At 40.7% G+C, this 22,403-nt stretch overlaps 1 protein-coding gene across 2 annotated transcripts in view; it reads left to right on the forward strand.

Moving 5' to 3' along the window:
* The window catches only part of USP18 (ubiquitin specific peptidase 18), an 81,112-nt gene extending 58,949 nt beyond the window's left edge, over window positions 1–22,163 (forward strand). For both annotated transcript variants that reach the window (XM_046010820.1, XM_046010821.1), the window contains 2 exons: window positions 780–829; window positions 21,577–22,163. In XM_046010820.1, the coding sequence (XP_045866776.1) occupies window positions 780–829; window positions 21,577–21,622 (96 nt within the window). In that variant the 3' untranslated portion in view covers window positions 21,623–22,163. The remainder of the gene's footprint in view (window positions 1–779; window positions 830–21,576) is intronic.
* The last annotated feature ends 240 nt before the right edge of the window (window positions 22,164–22,403 follow it).

The raw sequence follows: 22,403 nt of genomic DNA on the forward strand, positions 1-22,403 counted from the left end.
TCATACACTATGCTGTGCTCACTGCAAGTGTAGCTACCATCTGCCACTGTACAATGTTATCACAGTATCACTGACGATATTTCTTATGCTGTACCTTTTTCGTTTTAAGAAAAGAGAGAGGAAGAGAGAGAGAGAGAGCAAGTGGGTGAGGCATAGGGAGAGAATCCCAAGCAGGCTCTGCACAGAGCCCTTATGTGGGGCTTGACCTCATGACCCTGAGAATATGACGTGAGCTGAAATTAAGAGTCAAATGCTTAACTGACTGAGCAACACAGGTGCCCTATACTGTGCCTTTTATTCCTGTGACTTACTCATTCCATAACTGGAAGCCTGTATCTTCTGCTCCCCTTTACCTATCTTGCCCATCCCTGCCTCCCCTCTGGCAACCATCGGTTTGTTCTATTTATAGGTATGATTCTGCTTAAAGTCCTTTTCTGCATGAAGTACCCATTCGGTGTATAGCCCTCTGAGAGTTCACTTAGCTCAGTGTCTAGGTTTTTGGTGTCTTTATGCTTTGTGGGAGACTTAAGAAAAGTGAGAAGAGTTAGATATATGTAAGTTATAACCAAGCACAATCAAGTTTAAATAGAGGGAACAGGGTACTAAAAGTGGCTTTGTAAACATGGCGTCCTATCACTGAATGATCCAGGCCTTGAGAGGTACTTAGGGGTGGGTTTGTCTGGATGAGTGAGGAAGGATACATTGTAGCACCCCGTACTCTCTGGGTGCTTAACATATGCTAGCTGGATGCTTAACTTCATCTATTTATGTATTTCCAGGTATCCTGGGAAGACATTCAGTGTACTTATGGAAATCATAACTACCGCTGGTAAGAGAAGTGTTTGAGTGATGGAAACCTAATGAGTTTACACAGGGTTCTTTTACTGTATGAAACTTATGGATTTAGCTTCCACTTGTATTTGGATAACTCCCCAGTGACTGTTCAGCCTCATCTCTCATTACATCTCACTGTACCATGCATTTTTCACAATTTAGATGCCAATAATACTAAAGTATAACTAGCTCCCCAGCATCATATCCTCCAATGGCTTGCACTTGCAGTTCCTGGTCTGTTTTTTCCTCTCCTAATTTATTATTGGGGCAAACACCCACTTATGCTTTAATATCTCTGCTCATGGCTTTCCTACTCTGTAAAGCATTGACTGATTGATGCTGGATTTGTAGGGTTTTCTCATATGCTTGCCCTGCACTTTTAGCATATGTCCTTTATAACAAGGACCACCACCCTGTTTGTAATTGTTTGCATGTATAATTTTATTTTATATCAGGCCAGAACTATTTGGGATTAAGGATCATTCTTCTCTTTTTCTTTGGCCAATATAGTGGCTTGCATTTAATAAATATCTATAAATGTATTTTTAAAAATCAATGGCTACAGAAGGGCAGCTAGAGAAAAGAAGCTGGGTTAAGGTTTTTTTTTTTTTTTTTTTTTTTTTTTTTTTTTTTTTTTTACAGATTTTTAAAATTTATTTGAGAGAGAGAGCCCAAGCATGGGGTGTAGCTGGCAGAGGGAGAAGCAGACTCTCCACTGAGCAGGGAGCCTGACACAGGGCTTGATCCCAGGACACTGGGATAATGAGCTGAAGGCAGACACTTAACTGACTGAGTCACCAAGGTGCCACAGGATGAAGATTTTATTATTTTTCATCTTTTAAAAAATAATGTTAAGTTAGCCACTACATAGTACTTCATTAGTTTTTGATGTAGTGTTTAGTGATTCACTAGTTGCATATAACACCCATTGCTCGTCACAACATGTACCCTCCTTAATATCCATCACCCAGCTGCCCCATACCCTACCCCCCTCCCCTCTGAAACCCTCAGATTGTTTCCCAGAGTCCAGAGTCTCTAATGGTTTATCTCTCTCTCTGATCTCTTCCCCTTCAGTTTTCCTTCCCTTTCCCTATGGTCCTCAGTGCTATTCCATATGTTCAACATCTGACTGAAACCATATATTTATATATCTATATTTTATAATATAATTTATTTTTATATATTCATATAATATATAATATATATTATATTTTATGTTATTTATATATTATATAATTGACCTTCTTTGCTTGACTTATTTCACTTAGCATAATCCCCTCCAGTTGCATCCATGTCAATACAAGTGGTGGGTGTTCATCCTCTTTGATGGCTGAATAATATTCCACGGTTTATATGAACCATATCTTCTTTTTTTTTTGGTATTCTTTAGTGTTTTACTTTTTTTTTCTTTTCTTTCTTCTTTATTTATTTATTTATTTTTATTTGCTTATTTACAGCATAACAGTGTTCATTGTTTTGGCATCACACCCAGTGCTCCATGCAGTACGTGTCCTCCCTATTACCCACCACCTGGTTCCTCAAGCTCTCACCCCATCTCCCCCCCCCCCGCCACCCCTTCATAACCCTCTGGCTGTTTTTCAGAGTCCATAGTCTCTCATGGTTCATCTCCCCTTCCAGTTTCCCTCAACTCCCTCTCCTCTCCATCTCCCCATGTCCTCCATGTTATTTGTTATGCTCCACAAATAAGTGAGACCATATGATACTTGACTCTCTCTGCTTGACTTATTTCGCTCAGCATAATCTCTTCCAGTCCCGTCCATGTTGCTACAAAAGTTGGGTATTCGTCCTTTCTGATGGAGGCATAATACTCCATTGTGTATATGGACCACATCTTCCTTATCCATTCATCCGTTGAAGGGCATCTTGGTTCTTTCCACACTTTGGCGACCGTAGCCATTGCTGCAATAAACATTGGGGTACAGATGGCCCTTCTTTTCACTACATCTGTATCTTTGGGGTAAATACCCAGCAGTGCAATTGCAGGGTCATAGGGAAGCTCTATTCTTAATTTCTTGAGGAATCTCCACACTGTTCTCCAAAGTGGCTGCACTAACTTGCATTCCCACCAACAGTGTAAGAGGGTTCCCCTTTCTCCACATCCTCTCCAACACACGTTGTTTCCTGTCTTGCTAATTTTGCCCATTCTAACTGGTGTTAGGTGGTATCTCAATGTTGTTTTAATTTGAATCTCCCTGATGGCTAGTGATGATGAACATTTTTTCATGTGTCTGATAGCCATTTGTATGTCTTCGTTGGAGAAGTGTCTGTTCATATCTTCTGCCCATTTTTTGATATGATTATCTGTTTTGTGTGTGTTGAGTTTGAGAAGTTCTTTATAGATCCTGGATATCAACCTTTTGTCTGTACTGTCATTTGCAAATATCTTCTCCCATTCCGTGGGTTGCCTCTTTGTTTTGTTGACTGTTTCCTTTGCTGTGCAGAAGCTTTTGATCTTGATGAAGTCCCAAAAGTTCATTTTTGCTTTTGTTTCCTTGGCCTTTGCAGACATATCTTGAAAGAAGTTGCTGTGGCTGATATCGAAGAGGTTACTGCCCATGTTCTCCTCTAGGATTCTGATAGATTCCTGTCTCACGTTGAGGTCTTTTATCCATTTTGAGTTTATCTTTGTGTACGGTGTAAGAGAATGGTCGAGTTTCATTCTTCTACATATTGCTGTCCAGTTTTCCCAGCACCATTTATTGAAGAGACTGTCTTTTTTCCATTGAATATTTTTTCCTGTTTTGTCGAAGATTATTTGACCATAGAGTTGAGGGTCCATATCTGGGCTCTCCACTCTGTCCCACTGGTCTATGTGTCTGTTTTTATGCCAGTACCACGCTGTCTTGGTGATCACAGCTTTGTAGTAAAGCTTGAAATCGGGTAACGTGATGCCGCCAGTTTTGTTTTTGTTTTTCAACATTTCCTTAGCAATTCGGGGTCTCTTCTGACTCCATACAAATTTTAGGATTATTTGCTCCAGCTCTTTGAAAAATATCGGTGGAATTTTGATCGGAATGGCATTAAAAGTATAGATTGCTCTAGGCAGTATAGACATTTTAACAATGTTTATTCTTCCAATCCAAGAGCATGGAACAGTCTTCCATCTTTTTGTGTCTTCTTCACTTTCTTTCATGAGTGTTCTGTAGTTCCTCAAGTACAGGTCCTTTACTTCTTTGGTTAGGTTTATGCCCAGGTATCTTATGGTTCTTGGTGCTATAGTAAATGGAATCGATTCTCTAATTTCCCTTTCTGTATTTTCATTGTTAGTGTATAAGAAAGCCACTGATTTCTGTACATTGACTTTGTATCCTGCCACGTTACTGAATTGCTGTATGAGTTCTAGTAGTTTGGGGGTGGAGTCTTTGGGGTTTTCCATATAAAGAATCATGTCATCTGCGAAGAGAGAGAGTTTGACTTCTTCCTTGCCAATTTGGATACCTTTTATTTCTCTTTGTTGTCTGATTGCCATTGCTAGAACTTCTAATACTATGTTGAACAAGAGTGGTGAGAGTGGGCATCCTTGTCGTGTTCCTGATCTCAACGGGAAGGCTGCAAGCTTTTTCCCATGGAGGCTGATATTTGCTGTGGGTCTTTCATAGATAGGTTTTAATGAAGTTCAGGAATGTTCCCTCTATCTCTATAATTTGAAGCGTTTTCATCAGGAACGGATGCTGGATTTTGTCAAATGCTTTTTCTGCATCAATTGAGAGGACCATGTGGTTCTTCTCTCTTCTCTTATTGATTTGTTCTATCACATTGATTGATTTGCGAATGTTGAACCAACCTTGCAGCCCAGGGATGAATCCCACCTGGTCATGGTGGATAATCTTTTGAATGTGCTGCTGGATCCTGTTTGCTAGGATCTTGTTGAGAATCTTTGCATCCATATTCATCAGTGATATTGGTCTGAAATTCTCCTTTTGGGTAGGGTCTTTGCCTGGTTTGGGGATCAGGGTAATGCTGGCTTCATAAAAAGAGTCTGGAAGTTTTCCTTCTGCTTCAATTTTTTGGAACAGCTTCAGGAGAATTGGTGTTATTCTTCTTTGAATGTTCGGTAGAATTCCCCAGGGAATCCGTCAGGTCCTGGGCTCTTGTTTTTTGGGAGGTTTTTGATCACTGCTTCAATCTCGTTACTAGATATCGGTCTATTCAGGTTGTCAATTTCTTCCTGGTTCAACTTTGGGAGTTTGTAGTTTTCCAGGAATGCATCCATTTCATATAGGTTGCTTAGGTTATTGCCATATAAATGTTGGTAATAATTTCTGATGATTGTTTCTATTTCCTTGGTGTTAGTTGTGATCTCTCCCTTCTCATTCATAATTTTATTAATTTGGGCTTTCTCTCTTTTTTTTTTGGTATTTTTTTTAAAATTTATTTTTATTTGTTTATTTACAGCATAACAGTGTTCATTGTTTTGGCATCACACCCAGTGCTCCATGCAGTACGTGCCCTCCCTATTACCCACCACCTGGTTCCTCAACCTCCCCCCCCACCCCCGCCGCCCCTTCATAACCCTCTGGTTGTTTTTCAGAGTCCATAGTCTCTCATGGTTCATCTCCTCTTCCAGTTTCCCTCAGCTCCCTCTCCTCTCCATCTCCCCATGTCCTCCATGTTATTTGTTATGCTCCACAAATAAGTGAGACCATATGATACTTGACTCTCTCTGCTTGACTTATTTCGCTCAGCATAATTTCTTCCAGTCCCGTCCATGTTGCTACAAAAGTTGGGTATTCGTCCTTTCTGATGGAGGCATAATACTCCATTGTGTATATGGACCACATCTTCCTTATCCATTCATCCGTTGAAGGGCATCTTGGTTCTTTCCACAGTTTGGCGACCGTAGCCATTGCTGCAATAAACATTGGGGTACAGATGGCCCTTCTTTTCACTACATCTGTATCTTTGGGGCAAATACCTAGCAGTGCAATTGCAGGGTCATAGGGAAGCTCTATTCTTAATTTCTTGAGGAATCTCCACACTGTTCTCCAGAGTGGCTGCACTAACTTGCATTCCCACCAACAGTGTAAGAGGGTTCCCCTTTCTCCACATCCTCTCCAACACACGTTGTTTCCTGTCTTGCTAATTTTGGCCATTCTAACTGGTGTCAGGTGGTATCTCAATGTGGTTTTAATTTGAATCTCCCTGATGGCTAGTGATGATGAACATTTTTTCATGTGTCTGATAGCCATTTGTATGTCTTCATTGGAGAAGTGTCTGTTCATATCTTCTGCCCATTTTTTGATATGATTATCTGTTTTGTGTGTGTTGAGTTTGAGAAGTTCTTTATAGATCCTGGATATCAACCTTTTGTCTGTACTGTCATTTGCAAATATCTTCTCCCATTCCGTGGGTTGCCTCTTTGTTTTGTTGACTGTTTCCTTTGCTGTGCAGAAGCTTTTGATCTTGATGAAGTCCCAAAAGTTCATTTTTGCTTTTGTTTCCTTGGCCTTTGGAGACATATCTTGAAAGAAGTTGCTGTGGCTGATATCGAAGAGGTTACTGCCTATGTTCTCCTCTAGGATTCTGATAGATTCCTGTCTCACGTTGAGGTCTTTTATCCATTTCGAGTTTATCTTTGTGTACGGTGTAAGAGAATGGTCGAGTTTCATTCTTCTACATATCGCTGTCCAGTTTTCCCAGCACCATTTATTGAAGAGACTGTCTTTTTTCCATTGAATATTTTTTCCTGTTTTGTCGAAGATTATTTGACCATAGAGTTGAGGGTCCATATCTGGGCTCTCCACTCTGTTACACTGGACTATGTGTCTGTTTTTATGCCAGTACCACGCTGTCTTGGTGATCACAGCTTTGTAGTAAAGCTTGAAATCGGGTAACGTGATGCCGCCAGTTTTGTTTTTGTTTTTCAACATTTCCTTAGCAATTCGGGGTCTCAATCTGACTCCATACAATTTACCTTGTGGCCCATTTGGGCTGAGCCTTATCTTTTATCTTCCCTTTTTTTCCTATCTCTTTCTCTCTTTTTTTTTCCTTTTTTCTTTCCCCCCTTTTTTCTTTCTGCTTCTCTATTTCTTTTTCTTTTCTTTTTTCTCTCATTTGGGTGGGGAATCCTGATTGCACAGAAGCATTCCAGGGTGCACATTGACTGCACCACAATCGATAAGTCCAGCTGCATCTGTTTAGTCATCTCTTACCAAAATGACTAGGAGGAGGAATACCCAACAGAAGAAAAACACAGAGGATGGGCCTTCTGCAACAGAGCTAATGGCTATTGACATAGACAATATGTCAGAAAAGGAATTCAGACTAACAATTATCCAGGCAATAGCTAGGTTGGAGAAAGCCATGGATGACCAAACAGAATTGATTAGGGCAGAACTGAAAGCCACCAGGGATGATGTTCACAATGTTAGGGCAGAACTGAAAGCCACCAGGGATGATGTTCAAAATGCTCTCAATGAGTTCCAATCCAATCTAAATTCTCTAAAAGCTAGGGTAACTGAGACAGAAGATAGAATTAGTGATCTGGAGGACAAACAGATAGAGAGAAAGGATCAGGAGGAAGCCTGGAACAAACAGCTCAGAAGCCACGAAAACAGAATCAGGGAAATAAACGATGCCATGAAACGTTCCAACGTCAGAATTATTGGAATCCCTGAAGGGGAAGAAAAAGAAAGAAGTCTAGAAGATATAGTGGAAGAAGTTGTCTATGAAAATTTTCCCAATCTCACGAATGGGAACAACATTCATGTACTAGAGGCAGAAAGATTTCCTCCCAAGATTTTAGACTCTCTCTTTTCTTTTGGATTAGTGTGGCCAGTGGTTTTTCGATCATATTGATTCTTTCAAAAAACCAGCTTCTAGTTTCATTGATACGTTCTACTGTTATTCTCGTTTCTACCTCATTGTTCTCTGCTCTAATCTTGATTATTTCCCTTCTTGCATGTGGAGTTGGTTTGATTTGTTGTTGATTCTCCAGTTCTTTAAGGTGTAGAGACAGCTGGTGTATTCTGGATTTTTCAATGTTTTTGAGGGAGGCTTGGATGGCTATGTATTTCCCCCTTAGAACCGCCTTTGCTGTATCCCATAGGTTTTGGACCAAAGTGTCTTCATTCTCATTGGTTTCCATGAGTTGTTTAAGTTCTTCTTTGATATCCTGGTTGATCCAAGCATTCTTAAGCAAGGTGGTCTTTAGCTATCAGGTGTTTGAGTTCTTTTTGAACTTTTCCTTGTGATTGAGTTCCAGTTTCAAAGCATTGTGATCTGAGAATATGCAGGGAATAATGTCAGTCTTTTGGTATCGGTTGAGTCCTGCTTTGTGACCCAGCATGTGGTCTATTCTGGAGAAGGTTCCATGTGCACTTGAGAAGAATGAGTATTCTGTTGTTTTAGGGTGGAATGTTCTGTATACATCGATGAGGTCCATCTGGTCCAATGTTTCATTCATGCTCTTATTTCTTTATTAATTTTCTGCTTCGATGATCTGTCTATTTCTGAGAGAGGCGTATTAAGATCTCCTACTATTATTGTATTCATATCAATATGACTCTTTATCTTGATTAATAGTTTTCTTATGTAATTGGGTGCTCCCATATTGGGGGCATAGATATTCACAATTGTTAGATCATCTTGGCAGATAGTCCCTTTAAGAATTATGTAGTGTCCTTCTGTATCTCTGACTACAGTCTTTAGTTTAAAATCTAATTTATCTGATATGAGAATCGCTACTCCGGCCTTCTTTTGAGGCCCATTGGCATGAAAGATGCTTCTCCATCCCTTCACTTTCAGTCTGGGTGTATCCTTAGGTTCAAAATGGGTCTCTTGTAGACAACATATGGATGGGTCCTGTCGTTTTATCCAATCTGCAACCCTGTGTCGTTTCATGGGCGCATTTAGGCCATTCACATTGAGAGTGATTATTGATAGATACGTTTTTATTGACATCGTGTTACCTTTGAAGTCTTTCTGTCTGTAGATTGTCTCTATATTTCTGTTCAATGATATTCTTAGGATTTTTTCTCTTTTATAGGACCCCCCTTAATATTCCCTGCAGTGTGGGCTTGGTGGTTGCATAGTCTTTTAAGCCTTGCCGATCTTGGAAACTCTTTATCTCTCCATCCATTTTGAATGTCAGTCTTGCTGGATAGAGTATTCTTGGTTGCATGTTCTTCTCATTTAGTACTCTGAATATATTTTGCCAGCCCTTCCTGGCTTGCCAGGTCTCTGTGGACAGGTCTGACATTATTCTAATGGGCTTTCCTCTGTATGTAAGGAGCTTCTTTGTCCTAGCTGCTTTTAAGAGAGTCTCTCTTGAAACATAATTCCTCATTCTAACTATAAGGTGTCGTGAGGACTTTCGAGAATCTAACATCTTGGGAGGAAATCTCTCTGCCTCTAGTACATGAAGTTTGCTTCCATTCGTGAGATTGGGAAAATTTTCATAGACAACTTCTTCCACTATATCTTCTAGATTTCTTTCTTTTTCCTCCACTTCAGGGATTCCAATAATTCTGACGTTGGAACGTTTCATGGCATCGTTTATTTCCCTGATTCTGTTTTCGTGGCTTCTGAGCTGTTTGTTCCAGGCTTCCTCCTGATCCTTTCTCTCTATCTGTTTGTCCTCCAGATCACTAATTCTATCTTCTGTCTCAGTTACCCTAGCTTTTAGAGAATTTAGATTAGATTGGAACTCATTGAGAGCATTTTGAACATCATCCCTGGTGGCTTTCAGTTCTGCCCTAACATTGTGAACATCATCCCTGGTGGCTTTCAGTTCTGCCCTAATCAATTCTGTTTGGTCATCCATGGCTTTCTCCAACCTAGCTATTGCCTGGATAATTGTTAGTCTGAATTCCTTTTCTGACATATTGTCTATGTCGATAGCCATTAGCTCTGTTGCAGAAGGCCCATCCTCTGTATTTTTCTTCTGTTGGGTATTCCTCCTACTACTCATTTCGGTAAGAGATGACTAAACAGATGCAGCTGGACTTGACAGCTTTTGATGGTTTTTGGAGGTTTAGAGGAGAGCAAACTGCACCCTGACCTCCCTCTCAGAGAGAAGCCTCAGAATGTTTTGCAAGAGCTGCTCGCAGAGTCGGTTCTGAGTCACTGTCCCTGGGGATGCAGGAGCTCCTCGTTGTACCCAAAACCAGGGCAGCGGTGGCTGTCTGGGCAGCTCCAGACCGCCGGAGAGTTTTGGAGCAGAGATTGCACACTGAGATTTTCCCCCTGTGAATGGGAAAGTCTGGGAATGTCTGGTTTTTCCAGATGCCAGAGCTCCAGGCTAGCGCCTATGAGCACCTCTCCCAAGGGAGGGTGTGGGACATGCGCCTTTCAGGATTGCAGTGTGGCCAGGCTCCCAGCCCTCACGGGAGCCAGACCCCACTTGTTCTCGGGCGCGCTGGCGTTTAGGCGCACTGGCGGCTCAGGGACGGAGACCTGATTTCTCCGCCACACTCTCTCTGGCTCAGCACCAGGGAGGCTGTCCTGGGTCCGGGGACTTAGGTCCCTGACCCTAACTGCCGAGGTTCCCACTATTACCCCCCGCGATCCTTTGCTCTTTGTTTTTTGAGTGCTTTCAACCAGACTCCAAGTTAATGCTGGTCCCCAGACGCAAAGCACTCTCGTATTGGGGTATTACTTTGCAATCGGTCACCTCTGGTGGCTCCCTCCCCCTTTTGTTTATCTTCTGATATCAGTCCAACGCTCCCAGTCTGCTTTACCTGCCACTGGCGTCTTCTGCTCCTGTAGAGATCCAGACGTGTATAATTCTGATCTCAGGCTGATTTCATGGGTGATCGGAGTTCTTTGGTAGGTAATCAGCTCACTTTAGGGTACAGGTTGAAACGGTGCCTCCTCCTACTTCCCCGCCATCTTGACTCCCTCGGGCATCTTGGTTCTTTCCACAGTTTGGCAATTGTGTCCATTGCTACTCTGAACATTGGGGTACAGATGGCCTTTCTTTTCACTACATCTGTATCTTTGTGGTAAATAGCCAGTAGTGCAATTGCTGGCTCATAGGGCAGATGTATTTTTAATTTTTTGAGGAATCACCGCACTGTTTTCCAAAGTGGCTGCACCAACTTGCATCCCCACCAACAGTGTAAGAGGGTTCCCCTTTCTCTACATCCTCTCCAACATTTGTTGTTTCCAGTCTTGTTAATTTTGGCCATTCTAATTGGTGTAAGGTGGTATCTCAGTGTGGTTTTCATTTGAATTTCCCTGATGGTATTTAAAAAAAAAAAGGATTTTTATTTATTTATTTGACACAGACAGAGAGAGAGAGTAAGAAGAACACAAACTGGGGGAGTGGGAGAGGGAGAAGCAGGCTTCCCACTGAGCAGGAAGCCTGATGTAGGGCTTGATCCCAGGACCCTGGGATCATGACCTGATCCAAAGGCAGATGCTTAATGACTGAGCCACCCCGGTGCCCCTCCACTTCCTCACTTTTAATCTGGAGGCGTCTTTGGGTCTAAAATTTGTCTTTGATAGACAGAATTTTGATGGGTCTTGTGTTTTTATTCTTTCTGATTCCCTTCGTTTTTTGACTGGAGCATTTAGTCCATTTACATTGGGAGTAATTATTGAAAGATCTGAAGTTAGTGCCATTGTATTACCTATAAAGTTGCTGTTTCTCTAGATTATCTTTCCTTTTTGGTGTATGTTACTTTTGGGCTCTCTCTTTGCTTAAATTTAATGTTCCTTTAATGTTTCTCCTTTAATGTTTCTTGCAGGGCTGGTTTAATGATTCTTTTGGTTTCTGTTTGTCCTGGCTCTTTTGCTTTTTTGTCCTGACTCTTTATCACTTCTTCCACTCTGAATGACTTGCTGAACAGAGTATTCTTTGCTGCATATTTTTCCCCTTTAGCATGTTGAATGTATCATTCCAGTCCTTTCTGCCCTGCTGGATCTGTGGATAGGTCTCCTGCCAGCCTTGTGTTTCTACCCTTGTAGATTAAGCATCTATTGTCTTAAGCTGCATTCAGGGTTTTTTGTTTGTGTCTGAAATTTGCAAGCTTAATTATTATATATCAAGATGTTGACTTATTTTTGTTGATTTTTGAGGGGAATTCTCTGTGCTTCCCGGACTTGAATGCCTGTTTCCTTTCAAGTTAGGGAAGTTCTCCTCTGTATTTCGCTCAAGTAAATCTTCTGCCCCCTTTCTGTCTCTTTTTCCTCTGGGACCCCAATTATTATAATATTGTTTTTCTCTGTGGTGTCACTTATCTCTTGAATTCTTCCCTTGTGATCCAATAGTTGTTTATCTCTTTTTTTCAGCTTTTTTATTCTTCATAATTTTGTCTTCTGTATCAGTGACTCTCTCTTCTGCCTCATTTATCCTAGCAGTTAGATCCTCCATTTTGTATTGCATCTCAGTAATACCTTTCTTGATTTCAATCTGATTAGATTTTAATTCTTCTGTTTCTCCAGAAAGAGATTTTCTGATATCTTCTTTGCTTTTTTCAAGACCCACAGTATCTTTATTATTTTTCTAGTTCTGTTTTATTATCAGATTCTGGTTCTGACATCTTACTTATATCCACATTGATTAAATCCCTGGTAGTGAGTACTATCAATTGTTCTCTTTTTTGGTTAAGTTCTTCTGCATTGTCATATGTCCAGAGGAGAATAGATGAAAGAGACCAGAAAAGGTAAAAATAGCAACTGTGACTCCAGAAAGATATATATTAAAGAAATCAGAAGAAATTAGAAACCAAAGAAGAGAAAAGAAAAAGGAAGTGTTTTTTCATGTGTCTGTTAGCCATATGTATGTCTTTTTTGGAGACGTGTCTGTTCATGTCTGCTGCCCATTTTTTGACGTGATTGTCTGTTTTTTGAGTGTTGAGTTTGAGGAGTTCTTTATAGATTTTCCCAGCACCATTTATTGAAGAGACTGTCTTTTTTCCACTGGTTATTTTTTTCTGCTTTGTCGAAGATTATTTGACCATAGAATTGTGGGTCTATATCTGGGATCTCTTAAGGAGGGCACATATTGCATAGAGCACTGGGTGTGGTGCATAAATAATGAATCTTGGAACACTGAAAAAATAAAATGAATAAAAATAATAAAAGAAACAATAAAATTAAACAGAAGGTGAACAGAACAGAATAATAAACTAGATCCTGGGTGAATTTTGGTCTGTTTGTCAGAAGAAACTAGATCCCAAGATTGTAAAGAAAGAAAAAAAAATACATACACACACAAATAAAATTGAATACAATGAAAGTAATAAAAAGTGATAACTATATATGATGTAACTGTAAAAATATCAATTAAAAAGACCTAGAAAAAGAGTTAATAAAATAAGAAATTAGGTAAAAAGGAAAAAATTTAAAACTGAAAAACTAAAGAATCATGAGAAAAACCCATGAATTCTAAATACTGTTTTCTCCTAGCACTGGAGTTTTGCAGTTCTGTATGATAAGTAAAGTTGGTATTAGCCAGATGTTCTTGCTGATATTCTGGGGGAGGGACATTTTTTTTTCCCATTTTATTTATTTTTTTAGTGGAACAGTATTCATTGTTTTTGCACAACACCCAGTGCTCCATGCAAAACGTGCCCTCCCCATTACCCACCACCTGTTCCCCCAACCTCCCACCCCTGACTCTTCAAAACCCTCAGGTTGTTTTCCAGAGTTCATAGTCTCTTATGGTTCGCCTCCCCTTCCAAATTTTTTTTTAAATAAACATATAATGTATTTTTATCCCCAGGGGTACAGGTCTGTGAATCGCCAGGTTTACACACTTCACAGCACTCACGATAGCACATACCCTCCCCAATGTCCATAGCCCCCTCCCCCTCTCCCAATCCCACCTCCCCCCAGCAACCCCCAGTTTGTTTTGTGAGATTAAGAGTCATTTATGGTTTGTCTCCCTCCCAATCCCATCTTGTTTCATTTATTCTTCTCCTATCCCCCTAACCCCCCATGTTGCTTCTCCATGTCCTCATATCAGGGAGATCATATGATAGTTGTCTTTCTCCGATTGACTTATTTCACTAAGCATGATACGCTCTAGTTCCATCCACGTCATCACAAATGGCAAGATTTCATTTCTTTTGATGGCTGCATAGTATTCCATTGTGTATATATACCACATCTTCTTTATCCATTCATCTGTTGATGGACATCTAGGATCTTTCCATAGTTTGGCTATTGTAGACATTGCTGCTATAAACATTCGGGTACACGTGCCCCTTCGGATCACTATGTTTGTATCTTTAGGGTAAATACCCAGTAGTGCAATTGCTGGGTCATAGGGTAGTTCTATTTTCAACATTTTGAGGAACCTCCATGCTGTTTTCCAGAGTGGTTGCACCAGCTTGCATTCCCACCAACAGTGGAGGAGGGTTCCCCTTTCTCCACATCCTCGCCAGCATCTGTCATTTCCTGACTTGTTAATTTTAGCCATTCTGACTGGTGTGAGGTGATATCTCATTGTGGTTTTGATTTGTATTTCCCTGATGCCGAGTGACGTAGAGCACTTTTTCATGTGTCTGTTGGCCATCTGGATGTCTTCTTTGCAGAAATGTCTGTTCATGTCCTCTGCCCATTTCTTGATTGGATTGTTTGTTCTTTGGGTGTTGAGTTTGCTAAGTTCCTTATAGATTTTGGATACTAGCCCTTTATCTGATATGTCGTTTGCCAATATCTTCTCCCATTCTGTCAGTTGTCTTTTGGTTTTGTTAACTGTTTCCTTTGCTGTGCAAAAGCTTTTGATCTTGATGAAATCCCAATAGTTCATTTTTGCCCTTGCTTCCCTTGCCTTTGCCGTTGTTCCTAGGAAGATGTTGCTACGGCTGAGGTCGAAGAGGTTGCTGCCTGCATTCTGCTCAAGGATTTTGATGGATTCCTTTCTCACATTGAGGTCCTTCATCCATTTGGAGTCTATTTTCGTGTGTGGTGTAAGGAAGTGGTCCAATTTCATTTTTCTGAATGTGGCTGTCCAATTTTCCCAGCACCATTTATTGAAGAGGCTGTCTTTTTTCCATTGGACATTCTTTCCTGCTTTGTCGAAGATTAGTTGACCATAGCGTTGAGGGTCGATTTCTGGGCTCTCTATTCTGTTCCACTGATCTATGTGTCTGTTTTTGTGCCAGTACCATGCTGTCTTGATGATGACAGCTTTGTAATAGAGCTTGAAGTCCGGAATTGTGATGCCACCAACTTTGCCTTTCTTTTTCAATATTCCTTTGGCTATTCGAGGTCTTTTCTGGTTCCATATAAATTTGAGGATTATTTGTTCCATTTCTTTGAAAAAAATGGACGGTATTTTGATAGGGATTGCATTAAATGTGTAGATTGCTTTAGGTAGCATGGACATTTTCACAATATTTAATCTTCCAATCCAGGAGCATGGAACATTTTTCCATTTCTTTGTGTCTTCCTCAATTTCTTTCATGAGTACTTTATAATTTTCTGTGTATAGATTCTTAGCCTCTTTGGTTAGGTTTATTCCTAGGTATCTTATAGTTTTGGGTACAATTGTAAATGGGATTGACTCCTTAATTTCTCTTTCTTCTGTCTTGTTGGTGTACAGAAATGCAACTGATTTCTGTGCATTGATTTTATATCCTGACACTTTACTGAATTCCTGTACAAGTTCTAGCAGTTTTGGAGTGGAATCTTTTGGGTTTTCCACATATAGTATCATATCATCTGCGAAGAGTGATAGTTTGACTTCTTCTTTACCAATTTGGATGCCTTTAATTTCTTTTTGTTGTCTGATTGCTGAGGGTAGGACTTCTAGTACTATGTTGAATAACAGTAGTGATAATGGACATCCCTGCCGTGTTCCTGACCTTAACGGAAAAGCTTTCAGTTTTTCTCCATTGAGAATGATATTTGCGGTGGGTTTTTCATAGATGGCTTTGATAATATTGAGGTATGTGCCCTCTATCCCTACACTTTGAAGAGTTTTGATCAGGAAGGGATGCTGTACTTTGTCAAATGCTTTTTCAGCATCTATTGAGAGTATCATATGGTTCTTGTTCTTTCTTTTATTAATGTGTTCTATCACATTGATTGATTTGCGGATGTTGAACCAACCCTGCAGCCCTGGAATAAATCCCACTTGATCGTGGTGAATAATCCTTTTAATGTACTGTTGAATCCTATTGGCTAGTATTTTGGCGAGAATTTTTGCGTCTGTGTTCATCAAGGATATTGGTCTGTAGTTCTCTTTTTTGGTGGGATCCTTGTCTGGTTTGGGGATCAAGGTGATGCTGGCCTCATAAAATGAGTTTGGAAGTTTTCCTTCCGTTTCTATTTTTTGGAACAGTTTCAGGAGAATAGGAATTAGTTCTTCTTTAAATGTTTGGTAGAATTCCCCTGGGAAGCCGTCTGGCCCAGGGCTTTTGTTTGTTTGGAGATTTTTGATGACTGTTTCAATCTCCTTACTGGTTATGGGCCTGTTCAGGTTTTCTATTTCTTCCTGGTTCAGTTGTGGTAGTTTATAAGTCTCTAGGAATGCATCCATTTCTTCCAGATTGTCCAATTTGTTGGCGTAGAGTTGCTCATAGTATGTCCTTATAATTGTCTGTATTTCTTTGGTGTTAGTTGTGATCTCTCCTCTTTCATTCATGATTTTATTTATTTGGGTCCTTTCTCTTTTCTTTTTGATAAGTCTGGCCAGGGGTTTATCAATCTTATTGATTCTTTCAAAGAACCAGCTCCTAGTTTCATTGATATTTTTCTATTGTTTTTTTTGGTTTCTATTTCATTGATTTCTGCTCTGATCTTTATGATTTCTCTTCTCCTGCTGGGTTTAGGGTTTCTTTCTTGTTCTTTCTCCAGCTCCTTTACGTGTAGGGTTAGGTTGTGTACTTGAGACCTTTCTTGTTTCTTGAGAAAGGCTTGTACCGCTATATATTTTCCTCTCAGGACTGCCTTTGCTGTGTCCCACAGATTTTGAACTGTTGTGTTTTCATTATCATTTGTTTCCATGAATTTTTTCAATTCTCCTTTAATTTCCTGGTTGACCCATTCATTCTTTAGAAGGATGCTGTTTAGTCTCCATGTGTTTGGGTTCTTTCCAGCTTTCCTCTTGTGATTGAGTTCTAGCTTCAGAGCATTGTGGTCTGAAAATATGCAGGGAATGATCCTAATCTTTTGATACCAGTTGAGACCTGATTTGTGACCCAGGATGTGATCTATTCTGGAGAAGGTTCCATGTGCACTAGAGAAGAATGTGTATTCTGTTGCTTTGGGATGAAATGTTCTGAATATATCTGTGATGTCCATCTCGTCCAGTGTGTCATTTAAGGCCTTTATTTCCTTGTTGATCTTTTGCTTGGATGATCTGTCCATTTCAGTGAGGGGAGTGTTAAAGTCCCCTACTATTATTGTATTATTATTGATGTGTTTCTTTGATTTTGTTATTAATTGGTTGATATAGTTGTCTGCTCCCACGTTAGGGGCATAGATATTTAAAATTGTTAGATCTTCTTGTTGGACAGACCCCTTGAGTAGGATATAGTGTCCTTCCTCATCTCTTATTATAGTCTTTGGCTTAAAATCTAATTGATCTGATATAAGGATTGCCACCCCAGCTTTCTTCTGATGCCCATTAGCATGGTAAATTGTTTTCCATCCCCTCACTTTAAATCTGGAGGTGTCTTCACGTCTAAAATGGGTTTCTTGCAGGCAACATACTGATGGGTTTTGTTTTTTTATCCATTCTGATACCCTGTGTCTTTTGATTGGAGCATTTAGCCCATTAACATTCAGGGTAACTATTGAGAGATATGAATTTAGTGCCATTATTAGCCTGTAAGGTGACTGTTCCTGTATATTGTCTCTGTACCTTTCTGATCTACTACTTTTAGGCTCTCTCTTTGCTTAGAGGACCCCTTTCAATATTTCCTGTAGAGCTGGTTTGGTGTTTGCAAATTCTTTCAGTTTTTGTTTGTCTTGGAAGCTTTTGATCTCTCCTTCTATTTTCAATGATAGCCTAGCTGGATAGAGTATTCTTGGCTGCATGTTTTTCTCATTGAGTGCTCTGAATATATCATGCCAGCTCTTCCTGGCCTGCCAGGTCTCTGTGGATAAGTCTGCTGCCAATCTAATATTTTTACCATTGTATGTTACAGACTTCTTTTCTCGGGCTGCTTTCAGGATTTTCTCTTTGTCACTAAGACTTGTCAATTTTACTATTAGGTGACGGGGTGTGGACCTATTCTTGTTGACTTTGAGGGGGGTTCTCTGCATCTCCTGGATTTTGATGCTTGTTCCCTTTGCCATATTAGGGAAATTCTCTCCAATGATTCTCTCCAATAGACCTTCTGCTCCCCTCTGTGTTTCTTCTTCTTCTGGAATCCCAATTATTCTAATGTTGTTTCATCTTATGGTGTCACTTATCTCTCGAATTCTCCCTTCATGGTCCAGTAGCTGTTTGTCCCTCTTTTGTTCGGCTTCTTTATTCTCTGTCATTTCGTCTTCTATATCACTAATTCTTTCTTCTGCCTCATTTATCCTAGCAGTGAGAGCCTCCATTTTTGATTGCACCTCATTAATAGCTTTTTTGATTTCAACTTGGTTAGATTTTAGTTCTTTAATTTCTCCAGAAAGGGCTTTAATATCTCCAGAGAGGGTTTCTCTAATATCTTCCATGCCTTTTTCGAGCCCGGCTAGAATGTTCAGAATCGTCATTCTGAACTCTTGATCTGACATATTACCAATGTCTGTGTTGATTAGGTCCCTAGCCTTCGGTACTGTCTCTTGTTCTTTTGTTTGTGGTGATTTTTTCCGCCTTGTCATTTTGTCCAGATAAGAGGATATGAAGGAGCAAATAAACTACTAAAAGGGTGGCAAAGACCCCAGAAAAAACCAAGTCAGAAGAGACCCCTAATTGTGGGGGGGAGAAAGGGGATAAAAACAGGTTCTGAAAAAAAAAAAAAGAAAAAAAGAAAAAAATTTAAAAAATAAAACAAAGAAAAAATATAAAAAAGAAAGAAAAAAATATATATTTAGATAAACTAGTCAAAAAATGTTAAAAAAGAAAAGGGTAAAAGTTTTAAAAAATTTAGCAGAAGAAAAAAAAAAGAAAAAAAATTGAAAAAAGAGAAAAAAAAAATTGAAGTAGCCGCAAGACTAAAGAATCATGGGGAGAAAGCCATGAGTTCTGTGCTTTGCTTTCTCCTCCTCTGGAATTGCGCAGCTGTCTTAGGAAATGAACCTACTTTCCTTGATAGATGAACTTTGTCCTGGCTGGATATTTTGTTGATCTTCTGGGGGAGGGGCCTGTTGTAGTGACTCTCAAGTGTCTTTGCCCGAGGCGGGATTGCACCGCCCTTACCGGCGGCCGGACTAAGTAATCGGCTCGGGTTCGCTTTTGGGAGCTTCTGTTCCCTGAACGCTTTCCGTAGAGTTCCGGAGGATGGGAATGAAAATGGCGGCCTTCTAGTCTCCGGCCCGGAGGAGCCGAGAGCCTGGGGCCCCACTCCTCAGTGCGCCCCCAGAGGATAGCACCCAATCACTCCCGTATCCCCAGCCTCTAGCCGTGCTCCCAGCTCACCCAGCCCGTGACCAGTTCAAGGTAACCCCGAGCTGAGAGTTCCGTCCTCGGCTCTGTCTCTGCAGCCGGCTTCTCTGTTCTAATACCTGCGAGCTCTCCGACTCTCTGACACCCCCGATCCTTCTGTGACCCTGCGGGACCTGAGGCCACGCTGACCCTGCGTGGGCTTCACCCTAGTTTAGCCTCTGGAGCAATGTCCCTCAGTGGAACAGGCTTTTAAAAGTCCTGATTTTGTGCTCCGTTCCTCCGCCGCTTGCCGGGAGCCGGCCCCTTCTGGGGGAGGGACATTTTGCACTGATTCTCATGTGTCTTTGCTTGGGTGGTATTGTGCCCCTTGCAAAGGGGGCTGGGCTCAGATAAATAGTTCTGGATTGCTCTATGTGGTAGTTTTTTCCTCTGAAGGCTTCAGTGCTGATTGGGGGGATGACAATGAAAATTACAGCAACCTGATCTCCAGCCTTGGAGCTGAAAGCTTGTACCCCCCACTCCCCAGTGCACCATCAGGGAAAAGCAATCACTCTTGTCTACTCGGTTTCTGTCTGCAGGGCTCACAAAGCCTGTGATGGAGAATTTTAATCTCAGACATGTGACCCCTCCCCCTTTTGAGTCTCCAAACTTTACAGACTCCTGTGGTACACACCTATGCTGCTCCTCCAAAGACAGGGAGGGGGGGTGTCTTGCTGCAATTCTGCCTTTTTCTGGGCTCCTGCTTTGAGAATGGTCCCCCAGCCATGCAGTGGTTCAAGGTTTATGGCAACACCAAGCAGAAAAACCACTCCTGGTCTTGCCATTTGAAGCCAGGTTCCCTGCTGCAATGCTTGGAACTCTGCCACACTGAGGCTCCCTGTTCTTTCTGTGACCCTAGGGATCATGAGACCGTATCATCCACTCTGGGATTCTGCCTGGTTTTGCCTCCTGAGGACCTTTCAGCAGGGAGATCTCCCGGTGGAACAGACTTCTAAAAATTCTGATTTTACACACTGTTGCTTATTTAACTTTCTGGTAGCCAGCTTATGGAGGCTTCCTTCCCCTGAGGTTTATCTTCCCATATATTGCCTCAGATTCACTTCTCTGCACCTCCTACCTTGCAAAAAAGTGGTCACTTTTCTATTTGCAGAATAGCAGCACTTCTTTTCTTAGATCTCCAGTTGAGTTTACAGGTGTTCCAAATGATGTGATGAACACTGGGTGTCATACTGAACTGATGAATCCCTGAACATTTTATCAAAAACCAATGATGTACCATACCTTTGCTAATTGAAGTTAAATAAAAAGAAGAATGACTTGATAGCTCTTTAGCTGAATTCCAAGGACCAGATCAAATTAGGGTCCCCTACTCCCCTGTCTCCAGATGAAGTTAAAGCAGAGAGACTTTGTAAGTTTTTCCATTGAGTTTCTGGATTTGGGGTGACATTGTATACCAGAGGTGGTATTAGAAATGATTTCAGCTGTAGTAGTGGACCTTATCACTTGAAAAATAATGAATTAGGTGAAATTTTTGTTTGAAATCTTCTCACAGTCTTCTACTTTTTATCTTTGTCTTTTCTTTCTTCTGAACATCTCATTTTGGTGCCCATTCTTTATCCCCTTCTGGTTGTCACTGATTCTCTCATTATTTAGATCAGGGTTTGGCAAACTGTTTCTGTAAAGGACAAGAGAGTAAACGTTTTGGGCTTTGTGAGCCATATAGTCTCTGTTGCGACCACTCAACTCTGATCTTGTACCACAAAAACAGCCACAGAAAATACATGAATGAATGAGTGTGGCTGTGTTCTATTTAAACTTACTTGCAAAAGGGGCACCTGGGTGGCTCAGTGGGTTGGGCCTCTGCCTTCAGCTCAGGTCATGATCTCAGGGTCCTGGGATCGAGCCCCGCATAGGGCTCTCTGCTTGGCAGGGAGTCTGTTTCCCCCTCTCTCTCTGCCTGCCTCTGCCTACTTGTGTTCTCTGTCTCTGTCAAATAAATAAATAAATAAAATCTTAAAAAAAATTTACTTGCAAAAACAGGGTTAGATTTGGCTTGTGGCCTGGTAGTTTGTCAACCCCCAATACAGATATCAACTAATAGAAGCTTAGTGGCTATTTTACCAGGTTACCCATTTTTTTCCCTCTGTGGTGATGGATGGATGAAGACTTGATTCAACAACCAGAAACTTTTCTGATGCTTGTCCTATCATGAATTAGTAATGTGTCAATTAACTATGAATATTTCATTTCTGTTATGCTGTTGCATTTTTTTTTTCTTCTAGGAGAGAAACTGCTTATCTTCTGGTTTACATGAAGATTGAGTCCTAATGGATGTACCCTAAAACTTCAGAGACTGACAGAATTTCATTTCCTCTCTATCCCTGGATCTTCTGACTCTTCCATGAAATTTTGCAGGGAGAAGAAGCCTCATTTTCAAATTGTGTAAACTGTTTATAATAAGGGGTAATTTAACAGTAACTTTGCAGGGGTCTTGATCAGTTAGAATAGATACTTCCACCTCTAGACCACTGGCCATATGGCTGGGGAAGAGTGCTCCTTGCTGTGGAAGATATTAATTCTTTAGTTAGGGTAGTGTGGGAGTCCAGATGCTCCTAGGGGAGGAGAAACCAGGCCGAAAATGGCAGTGGGAGGCATTCAGGGGGCAAGGGGCAATGTTAGGGAGGTATTTCAGTATTTTACAGCTACTGTGACAGTACTGGTATGTATTGGTAGAATATAATTTTTGTTTATAATTTAAAACTATTTTAGAACACATATAAATTCTATAAAAGTCAAATGTTTTGTCATTGCTATTCATTTATGTGACAAATACATATTGATCACCTACTCTCCTTAAAGTAGCGTGCTAGGCACCATTGTGAATAAAGTTCTTTTTCTCAAAAGGAGTTTGCAGTTTAATGGTGGGGGGGTGATTACTATACATTAAATACAGAGGGTTTGTACTTCAGGAGTTAAAAGACAGTGAAATACTTCTATTGTGGGGCCATGGGAGAAGCCATGAGACTGGAAAGGGGGTTAGGATGGAGGATAGTTCATGTACATGGGTAAGCATACACAATGGCATGGCTGAAAAAGGCAAGGCTCAAGG

This window comes from Meles meles, chromosome 7 (genome assembly GCF_922984935.1).
Source record: "Meles meles chromosome 7, mMelMel3.1 paternal haplotype, whole genome shotgun sequence".
NCBI lineage: Eukaryota > Metazoa > Chordata > Mammalia > Carnivora > Mustelidae > Meles > Meles meles.